At 39.2% G+C, this 16534-nt stretch overlaps 1 protein-coding gene, 1 non-coding gene and 1 pseudogene across 8 annotated transcripts in view; 1 reads left to right on the top strand and 2 right to left on the bottom strand.

Moving 5' to 3' along the window:
* Positions 1-16534, top strand: part of Ncoa3 (nuclear receptor coactivator 3) — a 126147-nt gene that overhangs the window by 100615 nt on the left and 8998 nt on the right. For 5 of the 7 annotated variants that reach the window (XM_077109202.1, XM_077109200.1, XM_076851983.2 and 2 more), the window contains 10 exons: positions 1345-1485; positions 1785-1932; positions 2972-3363; positions 3503-4371; positions 5487-5622; positions 7404-7601; positions 7946-8212; positions 8309-8435; positions 10009-10180; positions 15939-16232. In XM_077109202.1, the coding sequence (XP_076965317.1) occupies positions 1345-1485; positions 1785-1932; positions 2972-3363; positions 3503-4371; positions 5487-5622; positions 7404-7601; positions 7946-8212; positions 8309-8435; positions 10009-10180; positions 15939-16232 (2744 nt within the window). The remainder of the gene's footprint in view (positions 1-1344; positions 1486-1784; positions 1933-2971; positions 3364-3502; positions 4372-5486; positions 5623-7403; positions 7602-7945; positions 8213-8308; positions 8436-10008; positions 10181-15938; positions 16233-16534) is intronic. The other 2 variants (XM_077109201.1, XM_077109199.1) reach the window with 1 other exon arrangement.
* Positions 52-158, bottom strand: LOC143396002 (U6 spliceosomal RNA). The gene has a single exon (XR_013090903.2). It is a non-coding gene; the product is annotated as a U6 spliceosomal RNA (small nuclear RNA).
* Positions 290-784, bottom strand: LOC143641496 (40S ribosomal protein S3a pseudogene; annotated as a pseudogene).

Here is a 16534-nt window from a genome sequence, read left to right as displayed (position 1 = left end):
CTTTCTTCAGAGTCGTGTCTCCCCCATCACTTTGCACTAATAAGATTTTTTAAAAATATGGAATGCTTCACAAATCTGAATGTAATCCTCACACAGGGGCCATCCTAATCTTCTCCGTGTTGTTTCACCTTTAATACAGGTGCTGCCAGAGCAAGCACAAGATTTTTTAGTCACCATTAAAACTCTGAATTTTAAGAATAGGGAGTATAGTTCAGTGGTAGAGCCTAGCATGCTCAAGGCCTTGGTTTGGTTCCCATACTCTTGGACTGCTGGTTTTATCTTTGTTAGCTCATTTTGCATTAGTACCTTTCTTCCCTCTAGTAGTTTTCCCAGAACTACTTTTCGCTATGAATTTCTGTGAGTTTTCTCAGTTTAAACTTGGTTTTCTTCAGCATGTTTTCTATTATACATACAGAGAGAATGAATCAATAGAACAGTTTAGAATCAACTTATTAACTACTTCTTACAAGTATTTGTACCTCTTTAGTCATGATTTCCACATTTTTAGGATTTGTAGTCATACAGTGGTGAATGTAAGAGGTCTCCTTGTTCTGATTATTGCATTTTTTAGTAAAACCTGCACAGAATAGATAGGCAGGTATAGGTAGTCTTGACATCAACATGAGGTTCAATCATAGTCTCCCAATTTTTGACCATGGAACACATTTTTTTTCTTGACCAAGATCCATGTCATGGAAGTTGATCACCCATTTTTTGCTCTGGACATCCTGGGTGTAATTAGTTTGAATTGTTTAAATGCAACTTCATTGTTCTGCAGATTTATTAAAGTTTATTCTCCCTGAGAGCTTCCATACCCTCTCCAGACACTTACCATCTTCCCCTTACCTTGATGTATTTGCCAAACTGGAAGCTCCTTAAATCTTTTGTTTTTAGAACACACCCCACCTCCCTTGTGGAATCAGTGGAAGTGGTTGAAATTTCCAGTCCTGTAATCACTTTGTCCTGTTAGTGACCAGCCTCAATCCAAGGCTATCTAGGAGTACTATACTAAATCACCTTATTAGAATAGATGCAGATGATCAGAGAGACTCCTTATGAATCATTAAAATGTTCATAAGACTCTTAGTAAGAAATTCAAGGATTTTAGGAGTTTTGCATCAGGAACAGGATCAAGACAAATATATTATCATACCCCACAGCAGAATGTGTAGATCGATGTGAGAGTATCCTGTAGGACCATACTCTTAAGGAGAAAAGATGCATAACAGAAACTTGGACCAGAGAAAGTAAAGATCTTGTATTTCATTCTTTAGTGCTAATCAATGGCTAGGCAGTGGTAAATACTTGTGGGTGGGATTTAAAACTTTATTTTTTGTATAATAGGGAAGGTGGTCAATATAGACACAAATTCACTGAGATCCTCCATGAGGCCTGGTTTTGAAGATATAATCCGAAGGTGTATCCAGAGATTTTTCAGTCTTAATGATGGCCAGTCATGGTCCCAGAAACGTCACTATCAAGAAGGTAAAGACATTTGGCGCTGATTCTTGGTCTCGTCATTATGTTGGGTATATGTAAAGCACTACACATGCACCATGGCGGTCATCTTGTGGGCGTGGGGGAGAGAAGTGATCCTTGAACATACTTAGATTTTGTTGATAATTTTACTAGAGTTGTTACATACACAGAGGTTAACCTGGAAAAAACCTCTTTCACTGGTTTAAAACCCTTTGCATTGAGATATATAATTCCTTCCTCTCTTCTCCTTATGTGTACTTGTTTTGCCAACTGTAGTTAGTAGTAATAGTATATTTTTCCTACAGCTTATATTCATGGCCACGCGGAAACCCCAGTGTATAGATTCTCGTTGGCTGATGGAACTATAGTGACTGCACAAACAAAAAGCAAGCTCTTTCGGAATCCTGTGACAAATGACCGTCATGGCTTTGTCTCAACCCACTTTCTTCAGAGGTAATGATGAATTACCGTGTATTTGCATGTTAAATGCAACCATGTTTTCAGTATGCTTTATTATTACTGTAAGAAGAGTAGAAATTTAATGAGAGAAAAAGCAGGCAGGCTGTTGAATTTGGTGAGGTGAGTTAGATTCGTAGATTCTATTTCCTTTAGGGTTATATTTTATGTAAAAATGAGTATTTAAAACATTTGTTATTTTTATTCTTTTTAGGTATACATACAGTAGAATGTATTTTGACACATTATACATATGTGTAGTATCCCATTCTAAAAATGAGTATTTGTTTACTAATTAAATACTTCCTAGTCAGAAGTAGGGTGGGAAGGCTGATGCATAAAAGCACATAAAACCCGATTACCTCTGGTTATTTTCTTTTTTTTTTTCCTCTCTTTTTTTGGGTACCAGGGGCACTTGAGCACTGAGCCACATCCTCAGCCCTATTTTGTAGTTTGTTTAGAGACAGGGTCTCACTGAGTTGCTTAGCATTTTGCAATTTCTGAGGCTGGGTTTGAACTTGCAATTCTCCTGTCACAGTCTCCTGAGCCGCTGGGATTATAATCGTGTGCCACCGTGCTCCGCTGATTACCTTTCATTTCTAAGATAATATATTACATTGCTTTTAAGAAATGAATTTAAAATTGGAAGGTACATTTTAAGAATAAAGGATAATGACTACTGATATTGTTAACCTTCCTGTGTTGTTCATTTACTATTATCTTGAGCAGTTTGCAAGTATTTCCAGGTAAACTCTGAATATGTAGCAACTCTAGTAAAGCCTCTGAGGTTGCAATTAACAAAGCTGTTGCTTCCTCACAGTGGTATGGTGCTATCATTTATTTAGATTCTTTGGCTTATTAAAAAATATATTACTAGGTTAATTTGTGACCAGTGTCTAAATTGGATTTGTCACCAGCTATAGAGTGGTGCCTAAAAGAAGTTATGTTCCTGGACACTTTACTTCCCCTAAATCTTGGGCTTCAATGCATGCCTGTACTTTTTAGTAAAAGTTTATGATATTCTGTTTCTTTGCAGAGAACAGAATGGGTATAGACCAAACCCAAATCCTGTGGGACAAGGCATTAGACCTCCTGTAGCTGGATGCAACAGTTCAGTAGGAGGCATGAATATGTCACCAAACCAAGGATTACAGATGCTGAGCAGCAGGGCTTACGGCTTGACAGACCCCAGCGCCACAGGGCAGATAAGTGGAACGAGGTATGGGGCTTCCGGTAACATAGCCTCATTGACCCCTGGGCCAGGCGTGCAGTCACCATCTTCCTACCAGAATAATAACTATGGGCTCAATATGGGTAGCCCCCCACATGGCAGTCCAGGTCTTGGCTCCAACCAGCAGAGCATCATGATTTCTCCTCGAAATCGTGGGAGCCCGAAGATGGCGTCACACCAGTTTTCTCCTGTTGCAGGTATCCATCTCAACATTTTCTTTTTTCTTTCTATACCACTTCAATTCTTATACAGCAAATTAGTTTTATAATAGAAACCTTGACGTAGCCTTTTGTTTTAGTCTGATAGCACCTCTTGTTTTTTCTCCAACAAATCCAGGTGTGCACTCTCCCATGGGGTCTTCTGGCAGCACTGGGAGCCACAACTTTTCTAGCAGCTCTCTCAGTGCCCTGCAAGCCATCAGTGAGGGTGTGGGCACCTCCCTTTTATCTACTCTGTCTTCACCAGGCCCCAAATTGGATAACTCGCCCAATATGAATATAACGCAACCAAGTAAAGTGACCAGTCAAGATTCCAAGAGTCCCCTAGGTTTGTACTGTGATCAAAATCCGGTAGAGAGCTCAATGTGTCAGTCAAATAGCAGAGATCACCTCAATGACAAAGAAAGTAAGGAGAGCAGTGGTGAAGGGTCAGAGAATCAACGGGGTCCTTTGGAAAGCAAAGGTCATAAAAAGTTACTGCAGTTACTGACCTGCTCTTCTGATGACCGAGGTCATTCTTCCTTGACCAACTCCCCTTTGGATTCAAGTTGTAAAGACTCTTCTGTTAGTGTCACCAGCCCCTCTGGAGTCTCCTCCTCAACATCAGGAGGAGTGTCCTCCACATCCAATATGCATGGGTCACTGTTGCAAGAGAAACACCGTATTTTGCACAAGTTGCTGCAGAACGGGAATTCACCAGCTGAGGTAGCTAAGATTACTGCAGAAGCCACTGGCAAAGATACCAGCAGTACTACTACTTGTGGTGAAGGAAATGTCAAGCAGGAGCAGCTGAGTCCTAAGAAGAAGGAGAACAATGCACTCCTTAGATACCTGCTGGACAGGGATGATCCTAGTGATGCGCTCTCTAAAGAACCCCAGCCCCAGGTGGAAGGAATGGACAATAAAATGAGTCAGTGCAGCAGCTCCACCATTCCCAGCTCAGGTCAAGAAAAAGACTCGAAAATTAAGACAGAAACAAGTGAAGAGGTAATTTTATTTTTTCCCTGTATTCCAGCTCAGTCATCTGTCTTATCATTTCTGTTAGAAATATAATGTATTGTATACAAATTCTTATTTTCTGATTTAAGATTTATTTAAGAAAAGTTAATAGTGAGCTTTCATTTCTTTATAATTCTTTGGACATCAGTAAAATATTATGATGCAACAGAGAAGTATGTTTCTTCTGAAATGTGACCGATTCTTTTTTAAATTTTATTTAATATTTAATATTTAGTTGTAGTTGGCCACAATGCCTTTATTTTAGTCATATTTTTATGTGGTTCTGAGGATCGAACCCAGGGTCTTGCACGTTCGAGGCAAGCACTTTATTGCTGAGCCACAGCCCCATAATCATGACTGATTCTTTAATGGACAATTTGAAAATTTGTCCATTAAATTTTTTTTTTTTTCATGGAGGTGTTGAGATGAGCAGATTGGGCCAGATGTAATCAGAAAAAAACAAAGAGTTTTGATTTTTATCAGAGTTTTGAAGTTTCATGTACATGATCATATTCTGGGTCAGCATTTCCCACCTCACTGGAGGAACCTTGCTCTAGGAGGTGTAATATGAACCTGAGCAAAGGCAAGACTTGCCAAAGTCTTCTGGTTAGAGTATGGATTTTACTTTGTTTAACCTATTGTTCACCAAATTTATTGACCAAAGCCTTTTTAAAGATCATGCCCAAAATTATCTTGTTGAACACAAGCCATGTGTTTATGTGTTTACTGTTAATCATATTTGTTTATAGAAGGTATGTGTAGAGCAGACCTCTGTCAGCCAAGGGGATCAGTTCTCTCCTAGTGACTGGTGGAAATTATTTTCCAGTGTGAAAATTAAATGCGTTGCCTAAGGGGAAAAACAATGCTCTATTGAACATCCCAAATCAGTAATTTTTCTCAGTGGTTCAAATTGTTCATAATTTTAAGGAAGAAGATTAGGGGTGGGAAAGTCATAAGAAAACAACCTTTAAACTGGGCCTAATAATTTCAGGTAATTATTGTATTTCATTTGCTCCCATCTCATGTGTTTTCTTCTGATGAATATATTTGTAGCTGTACATCTTGTGTTGCACAGAGGTTAATTCTTAAATTTTTATTTTCAGGGATCTGGAGACTTGGATAATCTAGATGCTATTCTGGGTGATCTGACTAGTTCTGACTTTTATAATAATACCATATCCACAAATGGCAGTCATCTAGGGACCAAGCAACCAATGTTCCAAGGAACAAATTCTCTGGGTAAGGAAGAACTAGATTTTGTTTTGAAACATTGCTGTATATGTGTGGATGCTCACACCAAGACCAGGATGTAAATAATATTTATAACTTCAGAACACATGCTCTACGTATCAGTTTCTCATGCAGATTCATAATATATGAGTTCTAAAAAGCTTTTTGCATGTTTTTCTTTTTGAGAAAATTTGTAATTATTATGCCAGTAATCATAGTACTTATGAGAAAATGTTTGTCTTTGATATTCATTTGAGTAGCTGGTACTATGGCATATGTTTTCCTTAAGCCTCAGAGAATTGGATTGGAAAAACAACCCAAATTGTAGATTAAAATCTGTCCTTTGGTATTTAAGAAATCTTGTAAACCAGGGGAGTTTTCTTTTTTGACGTTTTCGGATTCTTACCTATGTGCTTTCCTATTGCTGTATGTTTTACTCATTCATCAATTTATTTATTTATTTACTTATTGTGATTTTTATTTTTCTTTTTTATTTTTATTCTAATTAGTTATACATGACGGTAGAATGCATTTTGATATATACATATATACATATATACATAAATGGAACACAACTTCTCATTCTTTTGGCTGTACATGGTGCTCCGAGTCACTCCAGTAGTGTAATAATATCTGTCTCATTCTGCTGTCCTTCTCACTCCCATAGTCCCACCCCTCCCCCCATTCCCCTCTACAGAAACCAAAAGTTTCTTCACACCCCCCCTCCCCACATCCCCATGGATCAGTATGTGCTTATCAGAGAAAATATTTGGCTTTTGTTTTTTTAGGGATTGGCTTATTTCACTTAGCATGATATCCTCTAATTCCATCCATTTACCTGCATATGCCACAATTTTATTGTTCTTTAAGGTTGAGTAATATGCCATTGTGTATATGTACCACATTTTCTTTATTCATTCCTCTGTTGAAGGGCATCTACACTAGATCCATAGTTTAGCTGTTGTGAATTGAGCTGCTATAAACATTGATGTGGTTGCGTCACTGTAGTATGCTGATTTTAAGTCTTTTATTGTAGTATGCTGATTTTAAGTCCTTTAGGGGTATAAACCAAAGAGTAGGGTAGATGGGTCAAATGGTTGTTCCATTCCAAGTTTTCTGTCACTTGGTATGTTGTGTGTATCAGTTGAAAAGGAATAATTTACAAGTAAGTATTCAGAATGGTCTTATTGATTTTTAGTGGCAGTGTTTTCTAAACTGAAATAGATCAGTTGAATAGATTGGAAAAGAAAAGAGAAAGTTTAGGAGAATTTTTTTATTGTTTTGATTAGATAATAATAACTGGTTATATTAATTGCAAAATATAAGCAGAATATACTTAATGAGTACTCATCTGGAATATTCTCCAGGAGTTTAAAACATTGGTGATTCTTCCTCTTCCTTTCTCTCCCTCCTCCTCTTGAACCCAGGGCTTCATGCCTGCTGAGCATGCATTCTATCTCTCAGCTAAATCCTCAGACTTGCAAATTTTTCAATATGGAGTAAAGCAGAATATGAATGACCATATCAGGCTATGTGTGTGTGTGTGTGTGTGTGTGTGTATGTGGCTCTTGGGCCAACATTGAAGTTGTGGTTTCTACTTTATTTGGAATACAGGCTTTTTTTTTTTTTTTTTTAAATATAGTGTTTATCTTTTAAAGGAAGATAGTGTTTGCTTTTGTGAGAAAGACATTTGTGTTTGTGGGGGGATGGGTATGTTTATATGTTATACTTGATTATTTATGTATTAAATTAGCAAGGGATATTTACGTGTTGTGCTTTTGTGTTCCTAGTAGGTTTGAGAAGCCCACAGACTGTGCAGTCTGCTCGTCCTCCGTATAACCGTGCAGCATCTCTAGATAGCCCTGTTTCTGTTGGCTCAAGTCCTCCAGTAAAGAATATCAGTGCTTTCCCCATGCTAGCAAAGCAGCCTGTGCTGGGTGGGAATCCAAGGATGATGGATAGTCAGGAAAATTATGGCTCAAATATGGGTAGGTTATTCGTAATTACTATTTAGGACTAAAAATTTCTTTTGGGAAAAGCAAATTTAAAATACTTAAATTCATGTAGATAATTGGGATTGATTAATAAGTTTCATAATATTAACGTGTTACTTTCATGAGTATCCTTTGTTTATTTTATGTCTTGTTTATTTAAACTCTTGAAGAATCTTTTGGTCTAAGACATTTTTCTAGCATGTAATGTCTTCATAGTTGTCTAGTCCTGTTCTTACGATGTCAAAGCCAGTGTTGTATCTAAATAGCTATAGCAGTATGATATAAGGAGGATTGTGTTATGCTGTGGAAGAATCCTAATAATTTTCTACCTGTTTCAGGTGGACCAAACAGAAATGTGACACTGAACCAGACTCCTTCTCCAGAGTGGGGCTTACCAAACTCAAAGGCCAGTAGAGTGGAACCTATGAGTTCTAACCCCATGGGAAGACCAGGAGATTACAGTGCTTCTTTACCCAGACCTGCAATGGGCGTCTCTGTGCCCACTTTGCCTCTTCGGTCTAATAGTATACCAGGTGCAAGGCCAATGTTGCAGCAGCAGCAGCAGCAGCAGCAGCAGCAGCAGCAACAGCAGATGCATCAAATAAGTAAGTTTCTCCTTCATTTAAAAGTAAAAAAGGTGTTTTAGGGTGATTTTACTACTGGCTTATTGGAAAATTTGTACTTTTGTTTTGTTCCCCCAGGGCCTGGTGAGATTCCCATGGGAATGGGGGTCAATCCCTATGGCCAAGCAGCACCAGCTAATCAACCAGGTTCCTGGCCAGATGGCATGCTGTCCATGGAACAAGGGCCCCATGTGCCTCAAAATAGGTGAGCCTTTATTTTGTGACTCTGAAGAAGATCCACATTGGATTATCTAGAAAAGAGTCAACATTGGAACAATTCTGAGAGAGAAGGTGAAAAATTCTCTTAAGTAAGGTGGTTGGTTGCCATCCATTTGAAGTAGCAAGCAGAGGCCTTCGAGGGAAGGGGAGGAGCCGGAAGTGCCCTGTCCTGCTGTCAGGACTTCTCAGCAGTCAGACTTCTGAGAGCCTCTCTGTGAGGTGATTGTCTTTCATAATGATAATCTCATGAGGAGGGGGATAAATTAGCCACAGTTTGACAAGATAAATCTGTTTTTACATAGTGTTCAGAGAATAAGCCTCAAGTTTTTCTGAAAATTGATTTTTAAGCAATGGCTAATGGTTTTTCTAAAACATTTCAGGGATAATGGTAAAGTGAACTACTGTGCTCTTCTATAGTTTTGTAAAAGAAAGATGTGTCTTACTTAATGCCTGACTTCATACCCTCCACGTGCTGGAGAATAGTCACACACCTCACTGTGGGGGTGTGGGCTTGTGTCATACTTGTGACCAAGCCTTGTGGGCAAGTATAACGAAGTTATCTTAGCAGTTCTCTACACCACAGTTATATAGATCAATATTTTGATCTTTTCCTTTGTTGTTTGATTTCCTCAGTTTTCTTTTCGTTTTTTTTTTGTTTTGTTTTGATTCCCCTAATTTTCAAGTATCATTACTGATGACTACCACCTCCACTCTTGTCTTGAAAACTGCTCCCTCTCCATTCTCTCCAACCCCTCTCACCCCATTTCTCCTATCTCCCAAATACCTAGTGTTTTACAGTTTCACTTGGGTGGTGGGATTGTGGCTATAAGATATATGTGATGGGGGCTGGGGATATAGCTCAGTTGCCTTGTACGCACAAGGCCCTGGGTTCAGTCGCCAGTACCACACACATGTGCGCATGCACGCACACACATACATACACAACACACACATATACAAAAGATATATGTGGTGGGCCTTAAATATAAATTGAGGCCATTTGCTGTTCTCTATTGCTTGGTTTATTTGTACTTGTAGTAAATAGAGTTATTATATGTTAAAAATATATTGAAATATTATGCATGGTTACTATAATTATTTTTATTTTATTTTTCGTGGTGCTGGGGATTGAACCCAGGGCCTTGTGCATGCGAGGCAAGCACTATACCTACTGAGTTATATCCCCAGCCCTACTGTTGTTGTTGTTGTTGTTATTATTATTATTATTGGTACTGGGGATTGAACTCAGAGACTCTCGACCACTGAGCCACATCCCCAGCCCTATTTTGTATTTTATTTAGAGACAGGGTCTCACTGAGTTGCTTAGTGCCTTGCTTTTTGCTGAGGCTGCCTCAGCCTTCCAAGCCTCTGGGATTACAGGTGTGCGCCATCATACCCGGCCCTACTGTCATTATTTTTAAAAATAGAAATAACACCTTTAATATGGTTTGTGTTCTGGGGATCAAACCCAGGACTGAAAACATACAGAACAAGTGCTCTACTACTGTGCTACACCTCCTGCCCAACAACATTAAAATTGATTGCAAGTCTTTTTCTAGACCTCTTCTCAGGAATTCCCTGGATGATCTCCTTGGGCCACCTTCTAACCCAGAAGGCCAGAGTGATGAGAGAGCATTGTTGGACCAGCTACACACACTCCTAAGTAATACAGATGCCACAGGCCTGGAGGAAATTGACAGAGCTTTGGGCATCCCTGAACTTGTAAATCAGGTAAGTTACATTAATATGGAAATAGGAGAGTGTGTGTGGTACACATGCATGAAGCCAAAGCACAGGAATGCTTGTGTCTTTCTTACTACTTTTGTTACATTACTATATGTGTGGATAGCAGCATTAAATTTAGAATATGTACTTTATGATTGTTATTTCTAACAACCTACTTTTTAAAAAAGATTTACATTTTAAACAACTATAGAAATGATCCAATAAAACTACTATATAGGGCTGGGGTTGTGGCTCAGTGGCAGAGCGCTTGCCTAGTATGTGTGAGGCACTGGGTTTGATTCTTAGCACCACATATAAATAAAATAAAGGTCCATCAACAACTTAAAAGAAAAACCCTACTATATGTTTTTTTAGATGCTACTAGCAGTCAGTCTCGCTCTCTCTTGCTCTCTCTGTCACCAGTGATTGAACCTAGGGGCACTTAACCACTGAGTCACATCTCCAGCACTTTTTTATTTTGTGACAGGGTTTTGCTAAGTTGCTTAAGGCCTTGCCAAATTGCTGAGGCTGGCAGGGAACTTGCGATCATTCTGCCTTGGCCTCCCGACTTGCCAGGATTATAGGCGTGTGCCTTCACGCCCAGCCAAGAGGTCTCATTTTTACACCCACTTTTCTTCTCAACTTAGCTAACCAGTGAGTACGCTGAGAAGCAAGCTGTCTTTATGTTGGTTGTACAGAATACATTTGCAGTGGTAAACTGTGAGTCTTCCAACATCATCCTCTCCTATTCCTTTTTACATACCTGACCGTATGAAAATATGTCATTCACAAATCTGTTTTTGAAACAAACAAATTTTGTAGTGACTATTTTTATTTTAAAAGGTATCTGCATTTAAGAATAAGCAGGAGACCTCAGTGCATTCTCATTCTTTTGTCAGGGAGACAGATTTGTACATAAGGAATTGAACGATAATGTTGGAAACACTGTCAGAAATTTTTATTTTTTAATTTTTAAAATTTTTGTTCTGAGGATTTAACCTAGAGGTACTTTATCACTGAACTAGATTCCCAGCCCTATCTATCTATCTATCTATCTATCTATCTATATGTGGTGTTGGGGCTCGAACCAAGTACTCTCATGTGCTAGGCGACCGCTCTACCGCTGAGCCCCAGCCCTGGCCCCACCTTATTTATTTATTTATTTATTTATTTATTTATTTATTTATTTATTTATTTATTGTGGTGCTGGGGATTGAACCCAGAGCCTTGTGCATACAAGGAAAGCACTCTACCAACTGAGCTATATCCCCAGCCCACCTTTTTATATTTTGAGACAAGGTCTTATTAAGTTACTGAGGCTGGCCTTGAGCTCAGGTTCCTCCTCAGCTTTTCGAGTAACTGGGATTACAGGTATGGTCACCATGCCTGACTTACAGAACTTTTAAAAAGGTGAATGGGAAACACTGAGCAGTTGTGACAATATGCTTCCAGGGATATCAATCACATCTGATTCTGGCACTGAAGAGCATGTCAAACTTCATCTAGGGGTATGTGAGTGATGCCCAGAGATCAAGAAGCTTGAGCCAGGCATGGTGATGCACACTTGTAATTGCAGTGGCTTGGGAGGCCGAGGCAGAAGGATTGTGAGTGCAAAGATAGCCTCAGCAACTTGGTGAGGCCCTAAGCAACTCAGTGAGACCCTGTCTCTAAATAAAATATGAAAAAAGGGTTGTGGATGTATGGCTCAGTGGTCAAGTGCCCCTGGGTTCAATTACCAGCACCCCCCGCCCCCCGCAAAAAGCTGGAACTGTCATTTAAAATGGGAATTTAAATTGGAAATTGCTTTCTTTGTCCTGATGTTGAAATTAGTGATTGGTAAGTAAAATTTTGGTAATTGCAAAAAGTATGTTGAAGAAAAGCTAATAGTGGCAAAGGGAGAATCATTAGTAACTTGCTGGCTTATAGTGCTTTCAGATTTTAAAAAGGTATACATGAAAATATTCATAAGTGTACATTTTTTTTAAATGAGAGACTTCAAAATGCTTTTGTAATCAGTTTTGCTTTATGAAAAGCATCATTGTCAGTCATATTTTTCTTTAACATATACATCTTTAATTTTAATGGCCAAATTTAAAAATTTTGAACACTATTTAATCAGTCTTCTATCAGTGAAATATTAAATTGTTCTTAGTATTCTATATCATAAACAATTCTATGAATTACCCAGGTCTCATTCACTGATTCTACTTCCTTAGTCACAGTCTAAGAAAGGATTAGTGGGTAAGAGACTACATATTGTAAAGGTTTTGCTCCTTATTTTCAGGTTGCTTTATAGCAGATGATACTTCATCAATACTCTGCTGGTGTGGTTCTGATAGGTGAAGGAACACAGTATGAGCAAGTGACTAAACAGATACTGAGCGTGATTACTATGATTTTTTTATTATATTTTATAGTGTAGGCAATCAAACCCCAGGCCTCTTACATGCTAGGTAAGTGCTCTACCACTGAGCTATACCCCTAAATTATGATTATTTTCTTAAATCTTTGCCAGTCTGATAAGATAAAAAAGGATTGTTTTAAATTGTAATTCTTTGTTTTGCAAGATGAAATATCTTTGTGTTTATTGGCCATTGTGTATGTGTTTTCATAGTTTTTGGCTAGGTTTTTAACTTGTTGATTTACAAGAGTTCTTTATGCAATACTCTTTACCTGACCCACAATGGGGCAGCTCTCAATTTTTTTGACTTTTGATGGTGCAAAGGCAGTGTGCGTTCACTAGAAACTGAATTCTGATCTTTTTCCAAACTAAGGATATGTAGTGTGATACTCAGAATGGTAGGCAGCAAATGTTATAGTTTGCTTTAGTTCCCTCTTTGGTGGGGGATTGGTTTTTAGTTTTTTGTTATTTAGTTTAGTTATTTTGTTTTTTAGTTTTTTGTTATTTAGTTTGTTTTCAAATTCAGAATAGCTCTTTTTGGGCAGTGACATTTAAATTGACACCTGATGGATAAGAAGGAACCAGTTGTGCAAAGTGCTACAGGAAGAGCATCCAGAAGAGGAACAGCAAGTTCAGAAGTCCTTTGGCAGTCAAGAACTTGGGGTTTCAGAATGGGACTGAAAGTAGGATCAGAGAGGAAGTGATGATGATGGAGAGGCAGGAGGTGCCAGGTTCCATAAAGCCAGGAAGGGGTCTGGGAATGCTCTGCTGCATGGCAAAGCCAGGAAAGCCTTTTAAGCAGGGTGGTGATGAGACCTGCTTTCCTTGTTTATTTTCCTAAAAATAAAAATTAATTAAAAGAATCTACATTTGTAACTTAAAAATACAATTATATGTATATAAGTATATGTACACAGTTTACTTGCCCTCTTCTGAAGTTGTACAAACTCACTTCTTTATTTTGTCATATTTCTTAGTAACATATTTTTGCAGCTATTTCTTTATTAACTTCAATCTGTGTCTTTTGAATTCCTGATGTCACAGTGATTACGTACTCATAGTCCCTTATCTGAGAATCTTGGGGTCAAATATACTTTGGAATTCAGGAATGTGTGGATTTTAGAAAGAGCATATATACCTGGTATTGCATGCTCTGACCTCTGGTGGAGTTTTGAGTAATAGTGTTGTTTTGGGCAGTTGTTTGTGACCAAATAGGCTAATCCATCTGTGGAAAAATATAGAATTAATTAGTTACACTAAATGTGAAGATAGATGTATTGTTGCAATGTAAATTTAGTTCAGGTTTTACTGTGTATGTATTTTGTTTGTTGTTGTTTGTTGTGTTGGGGATCCCCCCACCTACCACCTTTACACTTTCTTCTTAATTGGAAATCTTTTATTGTCCATTGCATTTGGTAGCTGGACTGGGAGGCCAGTGGATGATCTTATAGTATATAAAATTTATTACAAAGTGCAAATAGGAAAATAGAAAAGTTCCTGTTTTCAGCCTCTGCTTCCCCCTGCCCTTTGTTGTGCTTGTGTCCCTGACAGCCCTGGGGGGGCGGGGGGCTGCGTGGCAGGTAGAAGAAAGAACCACTTGAGGAATCTAGGGATAGACAGGGAGGAGTTGATCCCCTCATCTATACCAGGCTCCTAAGCAGCTGCCTGTTTGAACTGTCTCATCCTCTATAATGCCTGGTGGAGTCTCCATTTGTTCCTGGGCTTCTCATGCTCACTGTTTTTCCTCTTTAGGCACGTTAGGTCTAAGTTTCTCTGCTCTGTTCACTCTCTGTCTTCCAAAAACCTGTTGAAATATTTGGTTATGTTGTTTCCTTATTTTGTGGCTAAATGTGACCTCTTAAATTCTTCAGTGCCATTTTAGTAGAGTTAGCAGGACAAAGGTGTTGATTTCAAGTGTGATTTACTTAATTAAGAGACATCTGGTGTCTTTCCAGAGAAGGGAGCCGGTCTGATGGGACAGAGTAGAAGCACCAATGTCAGGTACTGCAAGGCTTCTAAAAAGTATTGGAAAAGGTCTGTACAAAGGAATGTAGAGGAAGGGCTGGGGCTGGGGCTGGGGCTGGGGCTGAGGGGCAGAGGGGCAGAGCGCTTGCCTAGCATGTGTGAGGCGCTGGGTTAGATTCTCAGCACCACTTATACATAAATAAAATAAAGGTCCATTGTCAACGAAAAAGTATTTAAAAAAAGGGGGTGGGAATGTAGAGGAGGAAGGACATACAATATGCTGTCAAGGAAAAGTGGACAGGATTTGGTAGACTGTGTGGAGAGGAGGACTGAGGAATCCAGGTTGATTGTTTGGAGTTCCAGGGTGGTGCATGGTCACAGGATGCATTGTGATGGAGGGAAGGTTCAAGGAAAGCATGTTGCTTTAGGGAAAGGGCTAGCTGTGGGCAGCATGACTTCTATTTTCTGATGTTAGATTTGAGATGCCTGAGGCATCTGTGTAAAGATGTTAAGTATGTATTTGCATAACTATTTGGAGGTGTTGGGTAAGTATTATTAAATGTTTGGAGGTGTTGGGCTGGAGACAAAAAATTGATGGTTCTCTTCAGTGGCTGAGAGCACCTAGGTAAGAAGTGTATGAAGAGCAGAGGAGACAGGGACAGGACCCTGGAGGAGTGCTAGGAGTTCACCAAGGGAAGGCCAGGGAGTGGAGGAGAACAAGGGCCGTATTGCAGGGTATAGTGGGCCTGGCTGTGCTTAAGCTGAGGCTTGTCAAGGCTGTTGGCTGCAGGTTAGGCCTTCTGGGTCCTTGAAAAGATGAAGGTGTGTGTGGTGCCTGACGGGCTTCTCTGCCCCTGCACGGCATGCTGACCCTTCAGAATGGTTTCTACTTTTCCTATCACATGCTGGATCATTTTGTTCATGTCCTTAGGATATTGAGAAGTGTTGACTGGCACTTAACAAATATTTAATAAATACTTGAACAGATGGGCCTCTGCCAACCCCAGCAGTGATGGTTAGGTTTTAGGGGCATAAATATTTTTTGATTTTCATCTGCCATTACAAAAATTACCACATTACCTTCAAAAATATTTCTGTACAAATTACATGGGAAGTCATTGATCAGTGATTTTTTTTTTTTTTTTAAGTATTTAATACATTGTGGCTCTTTGACTAAAAATGTTTGAGTGTGGATTGGTGTGAAATTGTTAGGTCCTAGTATACAGTCCCGGCAAGAGGGGGTATAGTTTGTATTCTCATAGAACTTTAGACAATAAGAGCAGACTTGACTTTGCTTTTAGAATTCTGAAACATGTTGGCTTTATTTTTCACCTTCTTGAGAGCATTTGATTTTGGTGGCTTTCCCAGGTGTAATTCATTGTTATATGTCTGTTTAAGGGTCAAGCTTTGGAGCCCAAACAAGATGCCTTCCAAGGCCAAGAAGCAGCAGTACTGATGGATCAGAAGGCAGCTTTGTATGGGCAGACATATCCAGCACAGGGGCCTCCAGTGCAAGGAGGCTTTAATCTTCAGGGACAATCGCCGTCTTTTAACTCTATGATGACTCAGATGAACCAGCAAGGCAGTTTCCCTCTCCAAGGAATGCACCCCAGGGCCAACATCATGAGACCCCGAACAAACACTCCCAAGCAACTTAGAATGCAGCTTCAGCAGAGGCTGCAGGGCCAGCAGGTAATCAGTCGTGTGCTTGGCTTCAGCCCCAAGTGGCTTTCCTTTGGCCTCACCTTGTTTAATTTGTTTTCAGACTTTGTCCTCAGAATTCTTACCCTGGCTTTCTGACCTTCACCAACTAGGGAAATGACCTTTGTTTCACTTTTTTTTTTAATAAGATTATATTTGTGCAGATGGCTCCTTGTTAAGGAGCGATTCTGTTAGAATTGAACGCATTTCCTTTGTATAGGTTAAAGAGTAAAAATGTCAGAAATGATTGCTGTTGGGGTGGTGCTTCTTAATGTCTTTGTAGTCTAATCCTT

The sequence above is a fragment of the Callospermophilus lateralis genome, chromosome 3 (genome assembly GCF_048772815.1).
Source record: "Callospermophilus lateralis isolate mCalLat2 chromosome 3, mCalLat2.hap1, whole genome shotgun sequence".
NCBI classification, from domain to species: domain Eukaryota; kingdom Metazoa; phylum Chordata; class Mammalia; order Rodentia; family Sciuridae; genus Callospermophilus; species Callospermophilus lateralis.
Note: the sequence above shows the minus strand (reverse complement) of the source record. Positions and strands in the feature narration are given on the sequence as shown.